This window comes from Lampris incognitus, chromosome 13 (assembly GCF_029633865.1).
Source record: "Lampris incognitus isolate fLamInc1 chromosome 13, fLamInc1.hap2, whole genome shotgun sequence".
Classification (NCBI taxonomy): domain Eukaryota; kingdom Metazoa; phylum Chordata; class Actinopteri; order Lampriformes; family Lampridae; genus Lampris; species Lampris incognitus.
This window is the reverse complement of record NC_079223.1, coordinates 42,366,917-42,385,910: the sequence shown is the minus strand read 5'-3', so window position 1 is coordinate 42,385,910 and position 18,994 is coordinate 42,366,917. Positions and strand designations below refer to the sequence as shown.

Below are 18,994 nucleotides of genomic sequence, written 5' to 3'. Positions count from 1 at the left end.
TATATCTAAACTAAGAACACATATATCCAAACTAGAACACATATATCCGAACTAAGAACGCATATATCCAAACTAAGAACACATATCCAAACTAGAACACATATCCAAACAAAGAACAAATATATCCAAACTAGAACACATATATCCAAACTAAGAACACACATATCCAAACTAAGAACACATATATCCAAACTAAGAACACACATATCCAAACTAAGAACACATATATCCAAACTAAGAACACACATATCCAAACTAAGAACACATATATCCAAACTGAGAACACATATCCAAACTAGACACATAAGTATATCCCAGCTAAGTAACAAAACATCACCGTCCAAGAGAACAAATGCCAGCCAGGATGACTGTCGGAACTGCCGGTCTGCATGGGCTAGCAGTTAGCTTAGCCTGACCTCAACACACCTCCCTGCACTCCACATGACGACACCAAAAATACAATTAATGCCAGGCGAGGCCGCCGCCAAACTGTCCTTGGTGTTATCGGAACTGCCGGTCTGCATGGGCTTGCAGTTAGCTTAGCCTGCCCCTCTTCCGCTTCCTGTCAGACCGCCCTCGGTGTTTCTTCTTCGGGCGCAGCTCCAGGCAACGCCGTGGTCCCTGGGCCCACAGAACGCAGCAGACCAAGCTCTCCCAGCCGGTCCAGCGCCAGCTCTCCCAACCATCAAACTAAGACACAAACTCAGACGCAGACGTGGACAAAGAGACTGCATGGACAGTACTGGGTGAGGCTGCCACAAACGTGAGTTCGCACCGCCATCTTCCCACACCGGAAGCGGAGAACTGGAGCAATACTAGAAAAAGCTTCAGGAATCAAGGAGTCAAAGGGGGCCAAATGACAGCAGCACCTTCAAAAAAATAATTGTGGGTCATGTACATTTAAAATATAAGAACAAGTCTCAAATATGCTTTCATGTTACCAGGAATTTTTGCTTGGTGCATTGCAGACTAATAATGACAATTATATATATACACAAAGCACAAAAAGTAAGGAAATTTGTGTTTGGTAGATTATTTCTTTGTTGTAGCAATGCTTCTTGGCAATAAATCGTATACCGTTGGAAAGTCTTTTTATTTCCCTTTTAAATGGTACCACATTTGTAAGGAACATGCATTTGTGGGATGAGCAGCAGAGCTGAGTATGTGGGTTGCGCCCATGAAAAATTTGCCACATCTTCTCTGCTAATGCCAAACAGCTTATTTTGCTGTTGCTATTGACTCTTGTTTTGAGCTTCTGGTACCCCAGGTGCTGACAATCAGGTGCCTGATATAGGATTTATTGCCAAGAAGCATTGTTACAACAAAGAAATAATCTACCAAACACACATTTCCTTACTTTTTGTGCTAAGTTTATATATATATATATATATATATATATATATATATATATATATATATGCTAAAATGAACTGCAAGTAGCTGACATTTTTATAAAGATATAAAAGAATAACACATTTGTATACAAGATGAATATTGAAAAATTCATGACAGATTAATAATAAATATGGTTGGAGGAATGGTAAAAATAATAGAAAGACAGAAATGGCACACACACTCGCAGGCATACCAACACACACAGCATAAGTGATGGTGGGGATATTTTTGGTGATTGTAGTCTACACAACTGATTCAAATATTGAAATCCTTTCATTTGTCTAACCTGTGTTGGAATTAATTGACAAATTATGCCTAAATAGTCACCTCCACATCTGAATCTCAACAAATTTACTGATCTGATTTATATTTTGCATGTTTTGAAAAGTGCTAAATGAATCAGACCCAAACTAATAAATAGAAGAAGCAAACATTACATCAATCTAATGTCACGTTCATCCAAAACTTAACCAGATGACTAAATAAACTCCATAAACCACTGCCAAGCAAACCAGCGTGGACAGCCGGCAGGGCTGAAGAAGCCAGTGCCTTCTGGTGCTTTCTATTTTGGCTTTTATTGGAAGGGCTGTATAAATGTCAGTTTGGAAATGCCCACGGCTGTGCCAACCCAGCCACCTGTGAATTTACACCCTCCATCAGCTATGGACACACAACTGGACACACACGTTCGCACACGCACGCATGCAACGTCTCTGAAATATAAGCATAATCCAGAGGCAAGACAGTTACTAGGTAATCCAATGCCATTCTGAAGTTCTGCTCCACCCTATATTACAGATCCCAGCACACACAACCCACCTTGACAGCCAACTCAATTAGTTTGAGTTGGCTGTGGAAATGCAACACGTGCACACACACACACACACGCGCGCGCGCGCGCGCGTGCGCACACACACAGACACATGCGTGTGCATGGCTTACGAAATCCTGTGCAACTCAATCTGGCCCCTAAGCGCCTCTCAACACGGACCCAACAAAAGAGCGGGAAATACCGCATTCCTCCGGAGACGGGCCGGGTTACTGTGGAGATAGGCTTGGTTACTATGGAACCCGATCCTCAAAGGGGGTCTGGCGACCACATAAGTAGAGCCTAATAGCTTTAATGGGGAAGGGGGGCAGTAATGGCTGCTAATAATGAAGGGCGCGGAGAGAGAGAGAGGGAGATTGACTGGATGAAAAAGGGAGCATGGCAGAAAGGCAGAGAGACTGACTGTCAAGTTGCAATGAAGGAAAACACGGAAAAGGAGGGAATAGTCGGTGTGTGTGTGTGTGTCGGTAGGTTTCTGCAAGTGTGGCTAAAAGGTTGTAAAAACAGTGCGCTACCATTTAGGTTGTGACAGTGAGTGATGCATTCTGCCTTCATCCATGACTGCTACAGTGCAAAAGCATAACTGCTCTCCTGGCCTCACACCGTCTTTCCCCCTCTCCATCTCTCTCATATATCTATATATATCTATCTATCTATCTATCTATCTATCTATCTATCTATCTATCTATCTATATATATATATATATATATATATACACGCACACACACGCACACGCACACACACACACACACACACACACACACACACACACACACACACACACACACACACACACACACACACACACACAGGAATAGGGAGTGAGAGATGGGCATGTGAACAGAAAGTGAAAACAGCAGAGAGAACGAAGGGGGGAAAGCGTCTTCCGTCCCATATTTCAAAGACATAATAACAAAGAAAGACAGGAAAAGAAGACTACTGACACGACTGTGAGGTTGGACGCAAAGCTGTTTTCACGATGGCATGCATTAAAACAGCAGTGTGTGTGAAGGGGCTGGAAGTCGGAGTCCTCCCTTTAGGAAGTGGAACGGCGTTCCTGTGCAGACCACACTGGGTTACACTTATCATTTCAATCTGGCTGCTGGGTCCTGATCAGAGAAAAGCTAATGTCACGGTTCCACAAACTGGTCTATAGGCTGGGCTTTCTGTCTCCTACGGCTGTGTGTTTTCACTCTTTTGTCTGTATGGCCTTTCATCTCTTTACATTACAAAGTCACATTCCTGACTTGCATACGAGCAAAGTTCTGGTGACAGTTCAATAATATGGGACACTTTGGGATGTGGTCTGTCTCGTCGGATCACAACGGGGCAAAATCTGGCCAGGGTGCGTCCAAACTTGATAGCCCTGCGAGGCTTTCCCCAGTGTGGTCTAAACTTTGGCAACTGAGTACCACAAAAAAAAAAAAGCCCTTCAGAAGAACAGAGAGAGATTTATATCATCCATGTTTAACATGAGGGCAGGGAATACGGCAGGGCTGAGGCCTGCATAGGAGTTATTGTGTGTGTGAGAGTGTGTGCATGTGTGCGTGCGTGTGTGTGAGTAAATGACATTATACGTGTGAGACTTACCCAAAAAAACAGGTCAAATATTTAAAGAAAAGAAACCACAATATTTGGTTTAAGTAAACCTGAGCCCTGCTTACAGTAGGTGACTCAGGATGAGGTGGGTATTTAACAGAGCCTGTCAATTTGGGCTGAGGGTCAACAGCCAGTCCAGGGGCAGACTACATAATCCTACCCAATGTGTTACAGCCAAGACCAATCCGACAACACAAACATTTCTTTCCCATGCTCTTAAAAGTGTCACTGACTGTTGACATGCACACAGCGCCACAGATACCAGTTCACACAGCGGTGGAGGTCTTATCCGGGATAAGCTGTTTATACGCATCTTTAATATCCCACTCTCGGTTATCCGTTTATGCATGAGTCCTCCAATAAACACACAATTTTCTTTGCCCAGTCCACCTCTTCCCTCCCATCGCTTTATTGCACCTTTAAATATTTTGACGTTGATGTTTTGAAAACTCGCAAATATTTACTTCTTTCATTGTTTCCTGCTTGTTCACCGACGTGGGATGACCCAGCATCTTCCCAGTTTCCCGCCATGATTTGTTGTCTTGAGCTAATTTTAACCCGCAAAACAGATCTTACACACAAAAAAAGAACAAAACACCCCAGGATAAGTGGTTTAAATTCCGCAGTATCCAGATTACTATTGGCATTTCTTATCCAGGTGACTGTTAATGAGATATGATGAGCCACCCACACAATGGGATGCTTGAGTATAACACAACCACTGCAGAAGTAGAGGGAGAAACATTGACAGAGTTAGACAGAGGGGCAGACAGAGAGCTCCTGATGACTCTCAGGGCTTGTGCGTGTGTGTGTGCGCGAGCCTGAGTGTGGTTTAACACGGTTTCATGTCCAGTAATTGTGTGTGTCTCAGTGTTTGCTTATTCACCACTGGCATTATCAATACAGACCCAATGGCAACACAACTGGGTTTTATCGCGGAGCCCTAAAATCTGTTGGTAATGTTGGTAACCGCATGCTTTGCCATGTCAAACCAAGGACAGGGTAGACTCACGTGCAAACACTCGCATGCACGCTCACAGCTGGATTTTACATCAAGCTCCACCGTCATTACCCGAACTGTGAAAAACAAACCCCAGACACTGGGTTTCTGTGTGTGTGTGTGTGTGTGTGTGTGTGTGTGTGTGTGTGTGTGTGTGTGGACGCCGTGCCATTGTGAGTTAGAGATGACTTCTTTCCCAAGCTGATGGAGCTTAACAATTTGCTGGGGTCCCTCCCTCTAATTTCCATAAAGGCCCTCTGTGTGTGAGGGCGAGGGAGGGAGAAAAACAGACAGAGAGAGAGAGAGAGAGAGAGAGAGAGAGAGAGAGAGAGAGAGAGAGAGAGAGAGAGAGAGAGAGAGAGAGAGAGAGAGAGAGAGAGAATATATATTTAGGTGTGTATGTGGATCTGTGTTTGTCTGAGTGTCAGTCTGAGTTTGTGTGTGTGTGTATGTATATGTGTGTATATTTTGCCGTTTGAGTGAGCATGTCTGTTGGGCGTGATTGTGTGTACATTTTTCTGCAACTCTTTCAGTGACACAAATAACAGCAGACTGGGGGACTGTCAGCCAACACTGGTGGGTGATAAGTGTCCAAAGTGCACAGCCACTTTCACTGCCTCACTTCTTCAATCATTTTCTAGTAAATTAATTGAACAAAGAGAAACATGTCCAAAATTTAAGTTTTAAAAATAATTTATCTCGGGGCGTCCGGGTTAGTGTAACGGTCTATTCCACTGCCTACCAACATGGGGATCGCCGATTCGTGGTGCCTGTTCGGGGCTGGGGGGGGGGGGGGTAGCGTGATCCTCCCACGCGCTACGTCTCCCTGGTGAAACTCCTCACTGTCAGGTGAAAAGAAGCGGCTGGCGACTCCATATGTATCGGAGGAGGCGTGTGGTAGTCTGCGGGCCTCCCCGGATCGGCAGAGGGGGTGGAGCAGTGACCGGGACGGCTCGGAAGAGTGGGGTAATTGGCCAGCCGGGTACAATTGGGGAGAAAAGGGGGAAAAAAATGATCTCAACAGTGGCTGATTTACCTGCTGCTGTGTTGTCACAAGACACAGCACGAGAGCAGATAATGGCGATGACAGAGGACACAGCAGGCGTCAGAATAAAATAAAATTATGAATGGCATGATCAGAACGAGGCGATTCTTTCTCTCACGGTGTCGAGATGAACAAAAGAAAGGAAAACATTTGCAGAGCAAGGATTGGAAAAGTTTATGCTGTCCAAATGCCCTCGCCACTATGGGGAGGAAAAACGTGCGGCAGGCAACGATCGACCTGCAGTTCACTTGTATTGATTTACACACAAACGACTCGTCTCGCCTTTCTCTTCCCTCCATCCACCCCGACTCCCCGTTTCTTTCGTTGTCTCTCCTTCCCTCGCTTCCTTATCTCCCGATTCCAAACTTGTCTTGCTGTTTTTACTGGCATGGCTGGGAAGCAGAGAGGGCTGCAGGAGGAAATGATGAAGCAACGGAGGGAGGGAGGGAGGGGCAGGGGTGCTTTTATGAGTCTGCGTGGATCAAAAGGGCCAATGCAGAGAGACACACACACACACACATACACACACACACACACACACACACACACACACACACACACACACACACACACACACACACACACACACACACACACACACACACACACAGAGTCAGAGAGCAACTGGCCAATAAATCCAAAGTTGTTATTCGATGTGCGACGCCAGAGTCAGAAGTCGAAATGTAAACGCCGCTTCTTTTTTTGCGTCACCTCTTTTCCTCACGCTTTTCACATCTCCGACGCTTTCATCTCCCCAAAACAACCCAAACGTTTTTCTTTATAATCTGGGTTTGTATGAGAGCAAACTAAGACTGCAGGAACAGGGGGCGGGAGAGCGATACAGAAGAAGAACGGGGACGAGACGAAATGGAAACGGGGGAGGGGGGGGGGGGAGTTGTAGACGACGAGATGCTAAGACGTGTACAGGCGGCGAGAGCGTGTGCGGTTGGCGTGTGTTTGTTATGTAAGGCAGCGAGCGGGCCAGGCCCGGGCCAGGTCCTGAAACTCCAGGCCTGTTTTGACAAACTCGAGCCATTTCCACTGTCAAGCAGAACATGTGGTGAGCACATGGCCAACCAAACACCGCCGTCCCCTCCCACCCCTCGCTTCTCGCCGCACAACGCTCGCCTGTAAACTGGGTCAAAGGCACAATCGCACCATCTGTCAGTGGACACCCGGTTTCACATTCTTGCACTGTGGAGACCATCTCCAGTCGGAACATATGTGCACAAACCCACATGCGGACACTGCAGAAGCACACACGGGGCGGCTTTAGCCTGCAGAACAGACAAAGACGGACAGCACATGGGGTGTTGTCAGGGATGCCGGTAATTTCCACCCACAACATTCTTCATTAATTACAGACAGATTGTTATTGGCGATAAGTTCTACCTTGGTGTGCACCTGACGCAGACAACCTGTCACACTGAAGTCTTCAGACAAAGAACCATACATCCCCTTTGGTTTATTTTAGAATAATATCAGGAATACGGAACATTTGTCATTTCATTCCATGCACCTGCGCACATGAAATGACACAAAATACCGTTTTCCCCGGCCCACAGCAGAGTAACACAAAGACAAAAACACATACAAAAACACATATATCCAACATATCCAAAACAATTTTTTTTTTTTCACTGTCCGAGAGAGGGAACGCCAGGATGACTGTCAGAACTGCCGGTCTGCATGGGCTAGCAGTTAGCTTAGCCTGCCCCGCTTCCACCTACTGTCAGACCGCCCTTGGTGTTACCTTTTCGGACACAGCTCCAGGCAGGGCCGTGATCCCTGGTCCCACAGGATGCAGCAGACCAGGCTCTCCCAGCCAATCCAACGCCAGCTCCCCCAGACAGACACCTTCGACACACCTCCCCGCACTCCACACGACGACACTAAAAACACCACAGGCAAGGGTGACCAAGCTCTCCCAGCTGATCCAGCGCCGGCTCTCCCAGCCATCAAACGAAGACACAAACTTAGAATGTTTTTACGGTTACGGTTATAGCTCGATTAGGCCATGTAATTGGACTACCGTCATTGTCCCAGTATACAAGAACTGGGGGAGAATTGATTTATTGACGGAAGTATGTCTGACCCCGGTACAGTAGGTGGTGATATGCCCCCTTTCAGCTGATTGCTATTGGATGAAAGACCGCCGCGTGAACTATGGATCATGTGCAGAACACCTAGGCCAGTTTGGGGCCGACTGAATCGTATACATGCCAGAGTAAATCGATCCCCAACCGCATTATCTAGGTGTGTTAGTTCGACTTCGAGAGATTCGATTTAGTATGATTTCAGTTGGACTAACACGTTTACATGTCTTTTAGAAGTCCAGTTTTAGTCGGACTAACACAATAAATAGACTTTTTCTAACATCATGTAAACGTAGTCACTGCCTGTACTGGGTGAGGCCGCCGCAAACATAAGTTCGCGCCGCCATCTTCCCACACCGGAAACAGAAGACCAGGAATATACCAACTATTGTACAGTGAGTCCACATCATTAGGTATTAGAACGGTGCAGGACACTACATCACATGCCTTTTATAGCAAAACAACACAACAAATACAATTTGATTTATTTTCTCATAAAATATATGAAAATGTTTGTTCAGGTAATGTGTGGATACGTTTTTGTTTGTCCATCCATCCATTATCCAAACCGCTTAGCCCGCTCTCAGGGTCCCGGGATGCTGGAGCCTATCCCAGCAGTCGCTGGGCGGCAGGTGGGGAGACACACTGGACAGGCCGCCAGACCATCACAGTTTTTGTTTGTATCTTTCATTTACCCAGGGGTGTGTTTGGCTGAGCACGCATTCACTCTTTCACTTACAAACACTGATTTCCCAAGTCAGCTGGGGATTCAACCCAGCAACGTTATAGTCACAAGCCAACTAGTCATCATTTGTAGATCAATGGTAGATTATGCACTACGATTATCAACACTTCAAGAATCAGGAGTCTCTTATCAGGGTATGGCCCATGTAAGTGTGTGTGTGTGTGTGTGTGTGTATGTGTGTGTGTGAGTGAATCTATATCCATTCCAGCTGAAAGCGTGCTAGATCAGTGGAATCTAACTGTGTTGTGTGGTTGGACTGACACCATGTGCACACACCACCACCCTATACAGCACATGGCTTGACAACACTGACCATATTATACACTGTGCATGCAGAGCATGCTTTGTATATGGCCAGTAGTTGAAACAGTTGTGCAACACTAGCGTTACTGTAAATACTTCGCTCTGCAGTTGCGCTCACCAGGAAGAGAGCTGGTCAGTGGTCCACACAGGCAGACCAAAACATCCAGATAGGCCCCTCTGGTCACCACACAGCAGTTCTGTCTACGGAGAGAGAGAAAAAGAGCGTTACATACAGACAGGGAAGAAAAACAATGAGAAAGAAGACTCGGTTGTCGACAGAGTCGGTCATGTTTAGGCGGGGATTGGGGTGGGGGGGGTCTACTTCTTAGGTCTACCATGATCGCCACTGCTTGTTCAAAGACCAGGAACATCATACTTTGGATTCCTTTAGGCTTTTGACAACTGACAGAACACGGGGGGGGGGGGGGGGTCTCATCTGAACTAACAATTTGGATCAGTTTTTCAAAAGCGACACATTTAGAGTTAGATTTGCTGGGACACGCGTTCAACAAGTGTATCTATTGAGAATGTGTATCTGCACACAGCCCGTCTTTGTACCGGATGACGCAATCAGACCCCGCGAATATTGGCCCTAGCAAATCTCTTTATTTTCATGTTAAGTAGGCTTCTTTTTTGTGTGTGGATTTTTCCCTCTTTTTCTCCCCAACTGCAGTTGGCTAATTACCCAGTCTTCCGAGCCGTCCCAGTCGCTGCACCACCCCCTCCGCCGATCCGGGGAGGGCTGCAGACTACCACATGCCTCCTCCGATACATGTGGAGTCACAAGCCGCTTCTTTTCACCTGACAGTGAGGAGTTTCACCAGGGGGACATAGCGCGTGGGAGGATCACGCTGTCCCCCCCCCCCCCCCACACAGAGGCACCCCAACCAACCAGAGGAGGCGCTAGTACAGCGACCAGGACACATACCCACGCCCGGCTTCCCACCCGCAGACACGGCCAATGTCTGTAGGGATGCCCGACCAAGCCGGAGGTAACGTGAGGATTCGATCTGGTGATCCCCGTGATGGCAGGGAACGGAATAGACCGCCATGCTACGTGGACGCCCGTTAAGTAGGCTTGTTAAAAGAAATGTTTCTCTTTATTCTCCTCCCAGAAAATTTGGATTCTAATTAGTCCTACGTACTTCAACGAGACAACCCAGTTCCCTGGACAGAGCACCAGGCCATAACACAGGGCCGACACACACAAACACACACACACATTCATACCTAGGGGCAATTTAGTACAGCTGATTCACCTGACCTACATGTCTTTGGACTGTGGGAGGAAACCGGAGCCCCCGGAGGAAACCCACATAGACACGGAGAGAACATGCAAACTCCACACAGAGGATGACCTGAGATGACCCCCCTCCCCCCAAGGTTGTACTACCCCGGGGCTTGAACCCAGGACCTTCTTGCCGTGAGGCGACCGCGCTAACCACTGCACCACCATGCCGCCACGTTTAACTTTCATATTTAATTTTGTTTTGCCATGGAAATGAATGGTGCATCGTTAAGGCTTGCAAAGGAACTGACTAGCATCACTGGCTGTTCCAAGGACTCTACTGGTGCTATCCTGGGTATTATGGGATGTCCTGTGGTTGCTATGCAAAAACCACTTCGTAATGCCCTAGCAACCACCTAGTAATGACCGTACCAACAGTTTTAGCTAGCCCGCACATTGATTTCATGCTCTTACTGTCTGTCATGTGATTAGCAAGAAAGTGGGCTATATTTTCACTTCGCAGTATATGTCAGCTCACAGACTGGGAACAGCCAATGAGGCCCACTGGCAAAACCACTTTGATCTGTAAATCTGTCAAGAATAAAGTGTATCCACTTTCAGTCGGTGTAACTACTAGCTGTATTAATAACTTCAGTGCCACTTATCCAAAACAATATCCTGTTTCTCCGCTGTTATGACGACCCAGATGTGAGGTGGGACTGTACAAGCTTCAGTTGATAGGACCAGGACCACCTAACCAGAGCTACCTTCCAGTCATCAATACCTAACTTTTTAACGAGGATCGTTAACGGGCGAGGATTTTCTTCAAAAACAGGCCCATCTCCCAGTGAAAATGACCGAAGTAGGTCATTACGTAGTATTCGTTCAATGGCTCTTTCAGTGTTTGGCATCGCTGGAGCAGGAGCTTTTTGACGAAGTGTGGCCCAGCCATGTAATCTAGGAAGTTACATGTGATGATACCCCTAGGTTAACAGTGAGGAATATGAATGACTTGCACGCACACACACATTCTCTCTCTCACACACACACACACACACACACACGTGCACACACACACATACACAGAACGACTGCAGAGAACCACTGTTTTTATATGTTGACATAAGTGTGTGACATCATTAAAGACGAGTATGTAAGTATACATAAGCCCAAGTGTCTGCTTGTCTGTCTGACTAACTGTCTGTCTGACTGACTGTCTGTCTGGCTTTCTAACTGACTGACTGACTGAATGACTGACTGTCTGTCTGTCTTTCTAACTGACTGACTTACTGTCTGTCTGTCTGTTGGTGTCTGTCTGTGTCTGTCTGTCTGTCTGTCTTTCTGACTGACTGACTCACTGACCATCTGTCTGACTGACTGACTGTCTGTCTGTAAGTGTGTGGTTATGAGAGCCAGCCTGTGTGGGTATGGTAAATGCGTGTGAATACGTGTGACTGCATTGCTGTAGAATCCCTTGAGTGAGTGTTTGTGTGTGTGTGTGTGTGTGTGTGTGTGTGTGTGTGTGTGTGTGTGTGTGTGTGTGTGTGTGTGTGTGTATGAGAACAAAGAACACTGTGTGAGGCTGACATCACATTTTCATCACTTGGATATTAATAACACGCACACACACACACACACACTAATGAAGCATGGGAAGAGGCCTAAGGGAGAGTGTGTGTTTTAAGAGAGAACAATTTATGTAGGGATAAGCCCTCAAATGAAATGGGCTTTGAGACGTTAAAGTCACAGATCCTGGTCCAAACACTACACTGCAGCGACATCTACTAGGCTAGTGTAGGCCCCAAGCACCACTGAAGGCCAAAGTCAACTGCAGTGAGCTATGCGAGTGTAGGCAGCATTCTTTTCGCTGCTGATTCACTCTGGGGGCCAGGAACCAGAATCCCAAGACTGGCTGACAGCGAACTACAATGCATTCCACTGTTCTGGAAGTCAGCCACTTCAAATTAGTGGTGTTTTGGGAGAGAGGGTGGCTTCTTTTTCCAAACAAAGATTCCCTGACCTGCCTTGTCCTTAGATCTGGGCGACGGGCTCCGCAACACCGTGTGATCAAACGAAAAGTCTGTGGTCGCGCTTCAGCAGACAAGAATTCCCCTCATCATCTTAATAAATGCCCATCAGTGTAGCAAAGTAGGGCTAGCCAGGCTAGCGTGGTAACCCTGCACCCCTGTGTTATCTGCTGGGTGCTCAGCCAAGGGAGCCCGTGGACCCGGGACTGACCTCTACCAGGCATGAGGCCATTAGAATAATCTCTAGCCCATCTCTGGGCCCCGTTCTCAGACCATGGGGCCGGGAGATAGGAGGAGGTGAAGCTGGGGAGCAGACTGGAATAGGGACGGCGGGCGGCCTCTTTGAAATGAAAACTGTGTCCGATGTGAAGCACTCGTGGACAGCGAAGGGATGGACGGTGAGACAAGGAGCTTTTCTTCTGGTGAGGAACTCTTATCAATGACTACGTGTGTGTGACCACGTATGTGTGTGTGTGTGTGGATGTGTGTGTGTGTCTAGGATTACCTAGAGGCTAGCCACATGCGCTGGCGGAGGGCTTTGCTGATGCCACTTCCTGTAGGCAGGGGTCTATGGGAGTCTGTGTGGTAGGAACGCAGCAGGAACAACACCTGCATGCACACACACACAGACACAGACACAGACACACACACAGACACACACACGGGGGGGGGGATGAGAGTCAGATTTCACATTATTTTATCATTTGTGAATAAACCATTAACAATTAAACAGTTCAGTGAATCAGGGATCCCCCCCACACGCACACTTATTTTTAACATACATTTCTTTTTCCCCTGCAAGAGATTTGGGTTTTCTTGCATGTTTTTGTTACCTAACGACACCCCATATGTGTGTCACCATTTTAACGGATGAAACAGCAGTGCTCAACCTTTTGTTTTTTTTCAAACCCCTCCTACATGCGCAGAGGTGCTGCTCCTGGCTCGCATGTCTGATTGTGTGTGTATACTTATGACAAAAAGTGTAACAGCGACAGAAGTGCTCGAAAAAAGCTGCTCAGAATGATCGATTAATGACTTTTACCGTGCACATCAGCTCATGTTTTGCAGCTGATGTAACAGCGAGTTTCTGAGCTGGTTTGCAGCAGGTGGACTGCTGGCTGCTTGTATTCAGGGGCCATGACACAGGCTGGCTGGCTGGCTGAAATGTGTATTCTGGGCCCGGGTAAGTATACTCTTTAAGTCAGGGCCACAGCCACAGGCCAGGAGGAAGCCATTCATTACGCCGTACAGGGAAGGCAACGTGGGGAAAAACCAGCCCGACCACGTAGCACCAGCCCTGGCCATTGAGTCCTGGCCTGCCCCTCTCTTCCACTGCAGCCTCCACGCCCAGGCAACACCCACTGGCTCGCACAAACAGACTCCACACCCGTGTCCCTTTTTCTCTCTCTCTCTCTCCATCCATGCACCACCACCCCCCCGCCCGCCCTTCTCACCCCCCCTAGCTCCCGTCTGGGAAGTCCCTGCCTGGGAGGCTCAGCCGGCTCAATCTAGCCTGGTACGGAGAAAACCGGAATATTTATAGAAAAAGCTGCATCCCCTGTTCCTCCTCCTAGAGTGAGAGACGAGCTACACCCGGGGGTGGGGGGGGTGGGGATGGTGGGGATGGGAAGTAGCTTTAAGTGAATGAAAAAAAAAAAAGGATGAGGTCAACAGCACAATGACCCGGTTCCATCCGCACACTTTGGTAGGTCGTCGGTTTTCCTGTCTTCTTCCTCGACTTTACCCGAAGTTCTAGTAAAGTTTACATGACCGGCCTGCTTTTTACTGCGCCCGTCTGTCAACACGGCGAGCTGCGATCAAACCCCACAGCCCGGGAATGCGATACGTGGGTTACCACGGCTTTAAAGGGAACTAAATGTGCTAATGGCAAGGCTGGACATTTCTAACATGTGACCAGTTTAAAAAAAAAAAAGAAGAAGAAGATGATGAGCAAAATATCCACGACATTTACACACTTCCCGAACATTTATAACGTCCACATTAAAAGTCAGACCGACCGCCTCCCAGCTCCAGGTTGCAGTGTACTGGTGCCGAGGCGGCGCTAAATAGGAAGCGTATCAAAACCTATTTGTACCTCCTGTTTTCTACCGAGGCGTTTCACTGCCTGTGTTGTGTGCGCGCCGTAACGAGCATCGCTCCCCTTTTGGCCTGGTAAAAATAGTGGTGGTGGATGCGAGGGCCTTTCAGACTCTGTTATCAGCCTGCCCTGCTGTTCCTCCCACTGCCACAACCGCAGCGCCGACCACACGCTGCAGCGAGCGCATGCAGGAGCGCACACTGACACATATGTGCTTACACGCAAACACTTTTACACATGCACACACGAATAATCCACTAGCCCGTGTCAATTCAAAGTTCTGTCATCAACACACACACACACACACACACACACACACACACACGCTGGAATTCACATAAAAGCAGATAAAGGATAGGCTAACTGTGGACTTAGGGGGAATAGCCCAGTTAGTCTAAAAGAGATCCCAATAAAGACGGGCTAAATATACAAACAAATAAAACACAATCTCTCACTCTATATAGCTGTGCTCACACAAACAAAAAATGCGTACGCACTCCGGACACAAAGACTTACTCTATCACATGTGCACAGTGACAAACCGGCAATTTTTGGTGTGTGTGAAGGCTGTATGAGGGTAAATACATCTCTGTCATACTACAACCCTGCCCCCCAGAAATCTTGATTTACTTGTTTGAGTGAGTGAGTGAGTGAGGGAGTGAGTGAGTGAGTGTGTGTGGGTGGTTGAGTGAGCAAGCGTGTGTGTTTGAGTGAGTGAGCGAGTGAGCATGTGTGCGTGTGTGTGAGATAGAGACAGAGAGAGAGAGCAAGAGAGAGAGAGAATGGTTGTGTGTTGATGAAGTAATAGAAAAGGAGAATGTCACTCCCTCTAATTAACATGACCCAAATCAGCAATGGGTTTGGTTTATTGGTTTGGTTTGGCTATCAGTTTTAAAGGAGGTTCATCAGTTTAAATTTTGAAAAACCTAATCAAAAGCCATAACAGTATGATAACAGTATGATAAACCAGTCCAGTCATGTTGCGTTATTGCATGCTTGGCCACAAATCCCATAATTGACTTCTGCTAAATATCAGGACATGGTGTTGATTACTGCATGTCTCATGCATGGGCTGTGTGCATGCATTGGTCTTATTCGCTGATGGGTGCATGCCAGCAGCAGAAATGCGTCCAGCATGGGTCAGAAATGGCATTGCAGGGAATTCTGAACACAGTACATCAGTTTTATCAGGTCGTCCCTTCTTCATTTGATAGAAGGAAATCCTCTGCACACGTGGCCATTGTAACTCTAGTTAATGGCCACACCCATATTTGCATATGAAACCGGTCGTTGGTTTTGGTCGTTATGCTACTGTATTGTTAATAAGGGTGGGGACACCTGCAGTCAGGTCAGACTGAAGAGGTCACTGAGATGAGTGATGACACGTATAAACGTTGTATTCGGATGAACTGATTCAACCTTCTCTGATGTTCCTACCTGGGTTACTGAGCACGCATCAAGACATTTGACAGGCCGTTCATTTATTTCCCTTGGGAATTATCTCTGGGTAACTGCTACTCCTGTTTTTGACTTTAGTTAAAAAGTCCGCTTTGAAATCAAACCGGGTCTACAACATTCATATAAAAATGTTTGCAAATATAGAGCAGTAACCTCACTTTCAATGCAATGACAACACAAAAAGTTGTCAACTTCAGGTTCTGAAAATGAGATCCGTGTGGGTGTGCCAGTTTGTCCTTTAACAAATACTATTCATAAGGTCTGTCGAAACGAGGCAACAAATGTGAATTGGTCGCCTCACAGCAGGAGGGTCCTGGGTTCGAGCCCCGGGGTAGTCCAACCTTGGGGGTCATCCCGGGTTGTCCTCTGTGTGGAGTTTGCATGTTCTCCCCGTGTCTGCGTAGGTTTCCTCCCACAGTCCAAAGACATGTAGGTCAGGTGAATCGGACGTACTAAATTGTCCCTAGGTGTGAATGTGTATGTGTATGTGTGTGTGTGTGTGTGTGTGGGGCCCCTGTGAAGGCCTGGCGGCCTGTCCAGGGTGTCTCCCTGCCTGCCGCCCAATGACTGCTGGGATAGGCTCCAGCATCCCCGCGACCCTGAGAAGGATAAGCGGTTTGGATAATGGGTGGATGGATGGATATCTACAGCAAGCATAACTCTTGAATAGAGTCTTCAGGGTGTAAATTTAGAGAGATTCAGAGGTAAAGAGTTTTTAAAAGGTCACTTGCTAAAAAAAAAAAAAAATCATACTTCTGACAGACTCGGAACAAATTAGACCCGTGTAAAATTATTCAGTCCATTATCTTGGATCTGGATCCAAACTTAGCTAATCTCACAATGCAGGTGGGAACAGTTGACGTGCACGTTAACTACTGGAGGATAACTGCTCTTGTATCCATAAAGGTGAGCAAGGCAGAGAATGCACATATTCTTCAAATATGATATTGTTCGAAGTAATAAGCCTGCTGCTGAAGTAGCTAAAGCCACCATGAAGAACCAACGAAGACATCTGCACCACCAACGCAAGCAAAGAGCGGCCAACCCTTCTGGGTCGGCTGGCAGACTCCTAGAACCAGCCTCAACCTCCCAGGCTGCGAGAAATCCAATCTAGCCGGGGTTTCCACCCCCCCCCCCAAACCATTTTTCAAACTAAGGTCTAGGGACTAGCGCTGGTCCCGGTCCACACCCACATTGTTCAGACAATTTCTATGAGCGTCTGAATGACTTCTTTCATCACACACCAGTTTATACAACTTCAGTATGACTTCAGGACCGAGGCCAGACGTGGCTGTGGTATGACCGGGCCCGATAGCACACGCCCGGGGCAAAAGATGTAACAGCAAGTAAACAAGGGGTTTATTGGTGAAGAGATAAACAAACTTTAGTAAAACAACACCAATGTCACTGTTATTGAGAAAAGCAAAAAATAAAAAGGAGAGTGTGGAGAGGGATTCGGGGGCGAGACTAGGGAGGAAAGTCGAAACTCCGGGCCTCCTCTTCATCCTTAGCGCCCTTCAGCCCGTGTTGTGGAAACACACGATGGATTGCTTCCATCAAATTGGCCCCACAAAAACAACACAGGCCACAGCCCTCACACTACCACTCCCGCCGTACATCGTGGGCCGGAAACGCCACTGGTGCGCGTCGAGAGAAGAGTCCTATGTCGGGTTGTGTTAGTGCTGGTTCGTCTAGCGGGCTTGTTAGTTACCCGGTTCAGGTTTTGTCAACAGAGCTGTTGGGCGGGCCGGTTTTGGCAGTTGTGTTATCAAAATGGAGGTCTGACCTCTATGATCACAGCTGTGTGTCTCTGCAGAAGGTATCCTGAGGACAGTATCTTCTGCTCATCCTCCATCTTTATACTACTTACTACATAGTTAGCCTGTACTGGGAATTGTGCTGGTGCCATTACTATCAGATGGTCAAAAAATCAATTTCCTAGAAAACGGATTGTGTAATAGGAAAAAAAAAGAAGAAAAAATGCTGTTGGAAGAAATGAAGCAGATTTATTCATTTCATTCTACCGAGGCCAGGTTGTGGGCAGAGGAGGGGAGCGGGGCAGCAAGTGTGAGGGACCATTATTCCATTGTGACGGCATTTTCCACTGTCCTGCCAGTTTTACCGGGTCCCTGATCCTGTTTTGAAATTCCCGTCCTCTTTCTGTGTGTGTGTGTGTGTGTGTGTGTGTGTGTGTGTGTGTGTGTGTGTGTGTGTGTGTGTGTGTGTGTGTGTGTGTGTGTGTGTGAGTGAACCAGTGGGGTGGTACTGCCTGCCCCAGTAGCAATGATGGTTCCCAGCTCCAAACTTAACCCAATTGTTGTTCCCTGGGAATAACAGAGGAAGCCACTTCTCCCTGCAGCTAAGACATCTGCTACCTTTTACAGACCATACACATTCACACAGGACAGAGCACATTAACATACATTAGACTTGCCCTTCAGCGAAACACACTGTCCTCATCATCTCAGCCTAAACATACCTACCATGAGACGGCTGAGCAGAGTCCCTCTCTCTCTCTCTCTGTGCATGTTTTCCCAATGTCTCCCACCCCTACACCCTGTACCTTATACTGTACATACGCACACTGCACAGCATGCCGGGATACAATCGGCTTTTATCAGTGGCTCTGTGTGCTCCACACGTACACAGCAAATTTATCTCTTCCCTACAATGTTTACAGCGATACACCTGCATCCCCACGTCTATCTCGTACCCCTACAGTCCCGCCGCGCCTCCCTCCCCACAGCCAAACACTCCTCCCTATCTACCTGCAGCATCTCTATGATGCTCCACTGTTATGGGAAGCTGGTACAAACACACCGGTCAGAGGTGTTGTTGTCGGGTCCAGTAACTCTTTAGCAACCGGTCTCTATTCCTGATATTACAAATGTACCACTTGTGCTATTCCGTCGATGGCGACAGGACGAGACTGTCAAACTTGGATGACTTATAATGACTTACATTGGTAGAGGCTAAAAAAAAAACAACCCTCCATCTCTCTGATATACGTTACGGAGAAACCGAATGTGGTTTTCTGTAGGGTTGGGGTTCAACGGCCTTTTATCGCACCTGAATCCAGTATCGAATCTGCTTATCAAATCCGAATCCATTCAAACCCCACATCAAGCCTTTTTGGTAACCTGAAATAAAACCAACTGTTTTTTCCTCCC

At 47.2% G+C, this 18,994-nt stretch overlaps 1 protein-coding gene across 1 annotated transcript in view; it reads right to left on the bottom strand.

Annotated features, from left to right (window-relative positions):
• thada (THADA armadillo repeat containing) overlaps positions 1 to 18,994 on the bottom strand; it is a 128,570-nt gene that overhangs the window by 28,142 nt on the left and 81,434 nt on the right. Inside the window, exons 30-31 of the mRNA XM_056291597.1 lie at positions 12,774 to 12,877; positions 9,132 to 9,214 (exon numbers count right to left, since the gene is read on the bottom strand). Of these exons, the coding sequence (XP_056147572.1) occupies positions 9,132 to 9,214; positions 12,774 to 12,877 (187 nt within the window). The remainder of the gene's footprint in view (positions 1 to 9,131; positions 9,215 to 12,773; positions 12,878 to 18,994) is intronic.